The sequence below is a fragment of the Chenopodium album genome, chromosome 21, assembly GCF_948465745.1.
Source record: "Chenopodium album chromosome 21, dcCheAlbu1.1, whole genome shotgun sequence".
Lineage (NCBI taxonomy): Eukaryota > Viridiplantae > Streptophyta > Magnoliopsida > Caryophyllales > Amaranthaceae > Chenopodium > Chenopodium album.
In genome coordinates this window covers 28,588,273-28,596,957 of record NC_137854.1, presented here as the reverse complement: position 1 = coordinate 28,596,957, position 8,685 = coordinate 28,588,273, and the positions used below count along the sequence as shown (strand labels likewise).

Here is an 8,685-nt window from a genome sequence, read left to right as displayed (position 1 = left end):
GGTTAATTGAGCATATGTGTCTTGGGTGAGGTAGGGAGAAAGGGATAACTCAACAAGAGTTACCTAATACACCTTGTATTTTTATATTCATCATAATCCCTAAAATCCTATTTTCCCCCATCACTGATAAATTAAAATTACAAAAAATTCAAATATTTTAGCCCTGAAAAAATTCATAGTCTTTTGATTTTGCCTCAAACATCCCAAGTCCCAATCAAATAATAAAATCGTAGAAAACCTTATTATAAAAATTTGGTGAAACCTAACAAGGATATGGAATTTTTTTTTTTAACACAAACAAGAGGAAATATATTAAATAAAGATTATCCTTACATCAATATGGATACAAGAAAATTGGATGCAAGTAATCCAGCCCATAGCCCTTAGAGAAGACATCAAAATAAGGGAATAAGGGAAACTAAGGAGAGAAAACACATAAGCTAATAACAGGCAGCAGCAAATACTAGCACTACCTACTGCACTGCTACAACTACTAAGAAAGCTACAAATACTACTATCCCAACTTAACACATTGTTCTGACATCCAACACTAGACTTGCAAAAGTAGCAGATAATATCAAGTAGCAACAACAGAGGCCATATCCCTATCATATAAGTACTTGACTCGAGCAGGCACCTCAAAGTACTCTTTAAAGCCAACATGCATCTCATTCCCTTCCTCAGCAAGCTCATAGGCTATAACATTCAGATCTCTTCTAATATGAGAGATGATCACATCATCCAACCTGTCAATAGCAGCTGCAACATCATTTATGACTGCAACAAGTTCATGGTGCACACGATCTTCATTTTGCATTTTGTCAAACATGACCTTGATAGAAGAGCATTAGTATGAAGATCAATTTTCTTGATACCATAAGCTTATGCTCTGATGAGAGCATCCCCGACAGTGTAAAGCTCAGCAGTGAGGGCAGTAACAGCATTATATTTGCAGGAAAAGCCATAATACCAAGAGCCATCCTCATTCCTAATCACCCCCCCACCAGCTGCAACATTTATGCTTCTCCAAGAACCATCAGTGCATATCCTCTTATAGCCTGGAGGAGGAGCTTTCCAGCTAGTAGAAGGGCTAGAAATAGAGAGGGAAGGAGCAATTCATTTTCCTTTATCCTTGAGAGAGGTACTGCTGCTAGCAGCAGTAGCATTACCAAAGACAATGGCAGCAAGGGAACTAGGAGCAGCAGTATCAATCTGTTTGCCCTTATCCTGCAGCAAAATGTTAGAGCTCTGATAATCATAATAAAATCTAGCAAAAATGGCATGAGCATGAAACATCTTGAGCTCAAAGACAGCTATATTTCTGTTTCTCCAGATATGCCATAAAGCAATAGCAAAAACCATCTTCCAATGAGAGGTTAAGCTAAGGTTATAATTTATCCAATCAGTCCAATCCAGAGAAACAAAACTAGCAAAATGAAAACCATTAGGAAGGGGAATTTTAGAGAAAATATCATTCCATAAAATATGAGAGGAGAAACAATCCCGAAACAAATGCAAATGAGACTCAGAATACAAACCACATCTAGAGCAAATAGGATCAATAAGGGGAAGGAAAATGGAGAGTTTCTCAGCAACAGGAAGGATGGAATGCATACAGTTCCAAAGAAGCATTCTATATTTAGCAGACACTTGAACTTTCCAAAGATTTCTCCAAGAATTACAGAAAGTAGATTGAATGCAGCTATCTTTAATTAAAAAATGGTAAGCAGATTTGATTGAAAAAACACCATTTTTAGTTAAAGTCCAGTTAATGAAATCCTCAGTGTGATCAGAAATAGAGATAGGGGTAGCAAGAATTAGATCCAAAATATCCTTGGGAAGAAGATGACAAATACCATCAAGACACCATTTCCCTCCCCTAATAATATCACACACATACCAATGAGCTTTGGAGCTAGGCACATCCCTGTCAAGATAAAGATAAATGGGTTTCTCTCCCGCCCAATGATGAAACCAAAGGGAGGTAGTCTTACCATTACCTATACCAACCTTTAAGCCAGAAGCAAGTAAGTGTCTTCCCTTTAAAATATCTCTCCAAATTGGAGATTGAGAATTATTAGGAATGCAATCAAAGAGACCACAATATTTCAGATATTTATCATTGAGAATTCTTACCCATAGCTTGTCAGGTTTAGTCAAAATAGTCCAACCCAACTTGGCCATGAAGGCAATATTCCAGTCTCTAAGTCTTCTAATACCCAATCCCCCAATAGCAATAGGTTTAGTGATATGAGCCCAAGCAATTCTTGGAGAATAATGGATATTATCCACCTTATTCCAAAGGAATTTCCTGCATCTTTTATCAATTGCAGAGATAACGGAAACAGGCAAAATATTGGTATGCATATGGTAGACAGGATAGGAATTAAGAACAGCTTTAATAAGAGTGTTCCTACCAGCCAGATTAAGCATTTTAGATTGCCATCCTCTAATTTTATTCATAGTTTTGTCCAGGAGGGAATGATAGTGAGAGGCCTTAAGTCTATTAGGACTTATTTCAATACCCAAATATTTCCCAAAAGAAGAAGAAAATCTGAGGTTAAACTGCTGCTTTAGATCCTTTCTTATGTTATAACACATTTTATTAGGAAAAATGATAGAGGATTTATTTAGATTGATTCTCAAACCAGACATGTCCCCAAAGTGATTTAAAATATCCGTCATTTCTTTAATGTTACTAGAAGAAGCCTGTCCAAACAGAAAAACATCATCTGCATAGAATATATGAGAGATGCTGATAGAATGAGTCAGTTTGAGAGGCTTCCAATCTTTAGCAATGACACTTTTGTCAATAAGAGAAGACAATCTCTCAAGGCATAGGACAAAAATATATGAGGATAAGGGATCTCCCTGCCTAATGCCACGAGAAGGACTAAAATCACTAGTAATTTCACCATTCCACAAAACTGAGATTTTAGGAGTAGTAATGCAGCACATAATAAGATCAACCAAATTACCAGGAAAATTAAAATCCAGAAGAGTGGATTTGATGAAACTCCATTCCAAGTTGTCATAAGCCTTGGATAGATCAAGTTTAAGAGCAGCAACATTTTTTCCTTTTTTAGCCTTGTTAAAAAGATGAGCAATCTCCTTAATTACTATAATATTATCCTCAATTCCTCGACCCTTGATAAAGCTAGACTGAAGGGGACTAATAAGCTTGTTCAAAAAGGGTTTTAATTTATCAGAAATAAGCTTAGTGATAAGCTTATAAACAGTGTTGCAAAGCCCAATTGGCCTAAAGTCAGAAATATGAGAAGGGACATCGACTTTAGGGATCAAAGAAATATAAGACTGATTAATTTGGGGAGGAATACGACTGTGTTGAAAACAATTTTTCACAAAATCAAAAATCTGCTGTCCTAGATCATCCCAAAAATATTGAAAAAATTTAGCTTGAATTCCATCAGGTCCAGGGCATTTCATAGGCTCCATACGAAAAAGACACTCTTTAACCTCATCAAATAAGGGAATTTTACTAAGAGTTAAAGAGTCCTCCCTAAATAAACGATAATTAGGAATAAAACTATCCTGCTGAAAAGTATCACTTAACCTGGAAGTAAAAATATCCTTGAAATAAGCAGCAGCTATATCTTTTAATTCCAACTCATTAGTCACCCAATTATCATTATTATCCTTTAGAGCTAAAATCTTACCCTTAGGGGGTGTTTGGCAAGTGGGAATTGAGGGTGGGATTGGGAATTTTAATCCCAATTGAGAAAATAAGTCTTGTTTGTTTGGTAGGAATGGGAATAAAATGGGGTTTGGGAATGGGATTATTTAGGGGTGAATTCCCACCATTTTATTACCTAGGGAGGGTAGGTAATAAATGGATGGGGATGGGAATGGGAATGGGGGAAAATGACATTTTTGCCATTAATGAAAGAATGAAATAACAATCTTAGTAAGGGTATTTTGGTAAAATTGTTATTTATTCCCTATATATTCCCACCCACCATCCAAACAAGGTATTGGCATATTTTCATGTATTCCCATCAATTAATTCCCAATCCCATTCCCACCTTTTAATCCCCAAACTCCCATTCCCACAATCCAAACGCCCCGTTAGTTTTCTTAATCTTAGCTATAATGTGAAAATATTTGGTGTTAAGATCACTAAATTTTCTCCAGTTAAATCCTGATTTTTGAGCCCACACGATTCTTTCCTTTTTATAAATGCTCTCTAAATCTTTAATAAGCTCCTTCTCTAAATTAACCAAAAAAACTCGAGTAATTCTTAGCTAAATAAATCTGAATACCATCAATACGAGCAAGAATTCTTTTTTTCTCTTTTTTAAGATTTCCAAACACATTATGATTCCATGATTTAACATTATTTTGGAAAACATTTATACCAGGAATTAAATCATTACTAGGAGGAGCCCAACTATTCAAGAAAAAATCTTTGAAAAGAGGATGTTCAAGCCAAACCTCTTTGCAACGAAGAGGAAAAGGACCAGCCACCCTAGGATTAGTAACATCAATAAATACAGGGCAATGATCAGAAAAAACTCTAGGCAAGTGATGTACCTTAGTATGCGGGAAAACATCCAACCAAGTGATATTGCCAAGAGCACGATCCAGCCTTTGTTGAATGTTATCAGCAGCTTCCCTGTAATTGGATCAAGGATATGGAAATTTAACTTGCCAAGAGCAAGAAGCCAACCATCAAGGCTTATTTAATTTGATCATCACTAGCTTATTTTTATTTAAATTATATTGCCAAACATTTCAATTGTGAAAATTAAACACTGAAGGAATTTATTATAGCCACCAAGGACAACAAGGGTAACATAGAATTGTCTACAGCAGATACATGGAGATGTTTAATGGGACAACACTTAAGAACTTTGTTCTATTTAGATACCAAATCATGTTCCCCAAATAAATATTTGATGGCTAAATAGGTACGAGTCGTACGACCCATCTAATTTTGGTTTGAATTAAATATGGATTTAAAAAATGTTGATTAACCTTTCAAATTGAGTCCAAATAGTTTAAAATCTGTTCTAAAGTTCATTTCAAGCCTTTATAATCCCACTAGGCCTAATTTCCTAGCCATTATTCATACAATCATACCTAGTCCTAACCTACTTTTCTTTGACTTGAAATCATTATATAGCCAAAATCTGTGCTTAGTTTATTCACAATTTTTTTTTCTATGTTATAAATATGGATGTACTTCTCTTGAAAAAAAACTTTTAAATTATACTTCCTCCGTTTCTATTTAGTTGACGCGTTTGATTTAGACACATATATTAAGGAGAGGAGAGAGAGTGAGAGAGAATGAAAAAACAAGTGAGGTATCTTGTAAATGCAAGGTAAATAATTTACCCCAAAAGAAAACGTGTCAACTAAAAAGAAACTTCCTAAAAAGGAATACGTGTCAACTAAAAAGAAACGGAGGTAGTATATCATAAAGCCCTATTTGAATTTAAATGAAATATGTATATATAAGGGAATTTCTAAAGTATACTTAAAACGGACACTCATGAACAAGCCAATGTTACTGTTAAATGTAGGTTTCTTAGCGAATGACGCTGAAATTCTACCATAAAACAACTTATTCCACCCTATTTCCTGTACAAATAATGTGCCCTTTTTGCCCAATTAACACTATTGAACCAATCTGATTGTTATGTCTAGGTATATATTGACCCTCTGCCTCTATTTAACAGCTTTTCATGTCTAACACCTATTATTGATCAATGGAAACAAAAGGCAAGCATAGTCAGAAACAATCAGCAAAAGCACATTCTTTAGCTGGCTATCGATGAATGTTAATTAGTAGTAATGCACTTCTAACCAGGGAATAATTAACATTAACATATACCTTCTGATATCTACTAACAGAATATACATTTGAGCCGGGATGTTAAAAAAAAAAAAAATCTCAGCAGAGGTCAGCAACGAACAGTAATGAAATCTTCTAATGACTGCACATGCTGGCAGTTGCTATATGCTAATTGCATTTACACAGCTAATTTCTCCAGGCAATCCAGCTGCTAAGCCATGCTACTACTGACTGCCAAGACACAGGATGCATGCCATGCTTGCAATCAGGCTAGGTCCACGAGTTTTTCCGTACTAAGGCTTTAGGAACACTTTTTCTCCAAGATTACAGGGGGCTTGCTATTGCTTCTTTTGTGCTCAGCTCCTTATGATTGGCCAGATTTTACATTGATAATGTATATGCTGCAGAGTGCTGGTTTCTTAACATGTACAGGTTTCATCGAACTCAATCAACGATCATTAATCAATACAGAAAGGCAGAATGTGGAAGCAGCTTCTGTGACCAAAAAAGGCACCTTTTCTCATCGAAATAAATGTTAAATGACGCCCAACTCTGGACATGATGTTATATGCCATATCAAGTCAAATGCAAATGATAATTCTCAGAGAACAGAAGAAATTGCATCCTCCGAGTCGGTTTTCAACTAAACAAACACAGCAAAAAAAAAAAAAAGATATTAATACACACTAGAAAAGCAACTAGACCAGTAAAATCAGTAGGAATGATATAATAAGCATACCAGTATGAGATGGCTCCGTAAGGCTCCATGCAAAAGAACTTTTAATTTTTCACACTGATCAGTCATGTGACCTACACGTATTGACTCTTCAAGGTGACACCACAGGCGTTCGATTGCTGTGTAAGGGAACCAGGTTGCTAAGGGTCTTTTCCTATATACTAAGCCAGCTGGTCGCTGCAGAAAAATAGAATTCTTCAGTATGAGTATAAACCTTTAAGTATATACAACAGACCAGATGTTAGGGAAAATGAGCAGAAATGGAAGAAAATTTATGAACTAGTCAAAGTAGCACAAAGAAGGGCATGAAATATAATCTATCAGAGGCTCAAAGATTGTAGGTAGTTGGCATGAGCTGCATAAAAATGGAGTATTTGTTCGACATTCTAATTTGATATTCAAGCCCCCTTGCAAGCAAAACATTACACATAACACCAGACATTTTACCCAGACTCAATGGTTATTTAAAATACGTGAATTTACCAATTACTAAAATAAGTTTGGATTATGATTAACATAATTCTCTATCCAATAAAAATATTACTATAGAGCATTTTATTATTTTACAAGCACCACAGTAAGAGAGAGAATCACCCTACTGTATCCCCTTGGGCCCCACCATTAATCCCAAACCCGAACATTAATTAAGAAGGTAAAGCAAGAAAATGACACACAGACTCCTATATACTTCATCTAATAGCAAAAGCCAAGACCTTTACACTCCATTGCCTTCTCCTAAAAATTCCGAGTTTGGTCCGGGCATTACAGCCATTACTAGACCCTTACCCATTGCCATTCCTATAGATGAGTCAACAATCCCATATCCCATTTACAGGATGTAAGTGGTGTAATGACCATTGTCCCTTGTTCGTAGTTGCCTTCGGTATGTCACTTACTCATTAGATCCATTAACAGCTTATAAGTTTTCATAGCTAATTGGTGACTCCTTACGATCCCTGAATTTTGCCCCCTTTGATCGAAGTTAAATCAAATACCATACGGCATATGCCATTCATGATCACACGTGTCACATTCTGTATAAATTATTCAACCCCAACACTTAATTATCTCAGTCAGGCACCATCTTTCCTATCACCAACACCAATACCCCTAATAGCCTCATTTTAATTCTCATGGAAGCATTGTTATGCCACTGTAGGTACCAGATTGCTCACACCACACACCAAGCAGTTAGGATATGTTTATATTATCTAGAAAAAATGCAACAATGGATTATCATGCCTGAAGCTTATAATTTAGTCAATGCAATTATAAAGCAATAAGGCCAGTAACCAGTAATATTCAGCTTCGAAAAACTCTTTGACAAGAATGCAATTGTTTTCTAACAGGACGTATTTAGTACTCCCTTAGATCCTATATATTCTTCCTATTTTGACTATGTACCTTTGGCAATGCATTACTTAGACAAAACTAAGTGATCAACTATATATTTAAGCTAAACTTCATGGTAAAATGTTGGATTCCACCACAAAACACTTATTATCACTAAATTTCACATATTTTAGTTGTGATGATGAGAAGTATCTCAGAAGACGGTCATGTCCGTCATGTGTATCCCTATATTTAAGGAATACTTTAAATGGATGATAGAAAAGTAATCAATCAAAATCAACCTAATGTCCCAACTGAAATCCAGCTTAGGGAAAGGGAAGGCCAAATACTCAAATGCTCAGTCAAACTTCCTATCAGAGAGTTTATTTCCATTACAATTTATCTAAATGAATACAATTAGCTACTACGCCATTGCAAAACATGTTTCTTTCCTAATGTGCACATAATTTAGAAATTTGCAATTTAACTTTGGTTTCAGAATTTAAAAATAAAATAATATCATATGCTATCACCTATGTTACTCGGGTATTGTCGTCAGACCGAATCAACAAGCTAACTAAATAGCATTGATAATTTTATTGACAAAAACTTATAAAACAGAAATTGGTCAACTAGCAAGATGAATCAGATTGAGCTTCAAGTTAAGCTCTCCTCTTATAGATATACTTCTTCTGTTTCTTTTTATTTACAACACTTCACATTTCACGTTTGGCAATGCATTATTTCAATTGCACATGTCTTTCATAACTAATATGTAAAAATTATAAAAATTGTGTTTATG

General features: G+C 35.3%; 2 protein-coding genes across 3 annotated transcripts in view; both read right to left on the bottom strand.

Annotated features, from left to right (window-relative positions):
* Positions 1-882: 882 nt before the first annotated feature.
* LOC145600604 (uncharacterized) lies at positions 883-5,883 on the bottom strand. Its single transcript, XM_081656491.1, has 4 exons — positions 5,855-5,883; positions 4,281-4,633; positions 1,146-3,614; positions 883-1,058 (listed from the first exon to the last, which is right to left on the bottom strand). The coding sequence occupies exons 1-4, from the start codon at positions 5,881-5,883 to the stop codon at positions 883-885; spliced, it is 3,027 nt and encodes a 1,008-aa protein (XP_081512617.1).
* Positions 5,796-8,685, bottom strand: part of LOC145601669 (nuclear pore complex protein NUP160-like) — a 27,386-nt gene continuing 24,496 nt past the window's right edge. For both annotated transcript variants that reach the window (XM_081657724.1, XM_081657725.1), the window contains exons 27-28: positions 6,555-6,728; positions 5,796-6,458 (exon numbers count right to left, since the gene is read on the bottom strand). In XM_081657724.1, the coding sequence (XP_081513850.1) occupies positions 6,417-6,458; positions 6,555-6,728 (216 nt within the window). In that variant the 3' untranslated portion in view covers positions 5,796-6,416. The remainder of the gene's footprint in view (positions 6,459-6,554; positions 6,729-8,685) is intronic.

Excerpts from the sequence above, each read along its gene's own strand:
- LOC145600604 (XM_081656491.1), bottom strand. The coding sequence starts at position 5,883 with ATGTATATTCTGTTAGTAGATATCAGAAG. Across the intron at positions 3,615-4,280 it reads AATTCTTGCTCGTATTGATG|ATATAGCTGCTGCTTATTTC; the intron begins GTATTCAGATTT and ends TGGAATTAAAAG. Across the intron at positions 1,059-1,145 it reads TGCTACTGCTGCTAGCAGCA|GCTATAAGAGGATATGCACT; the intron begins GTACCTCTCTCA and ends CTCCTCCTCCAG.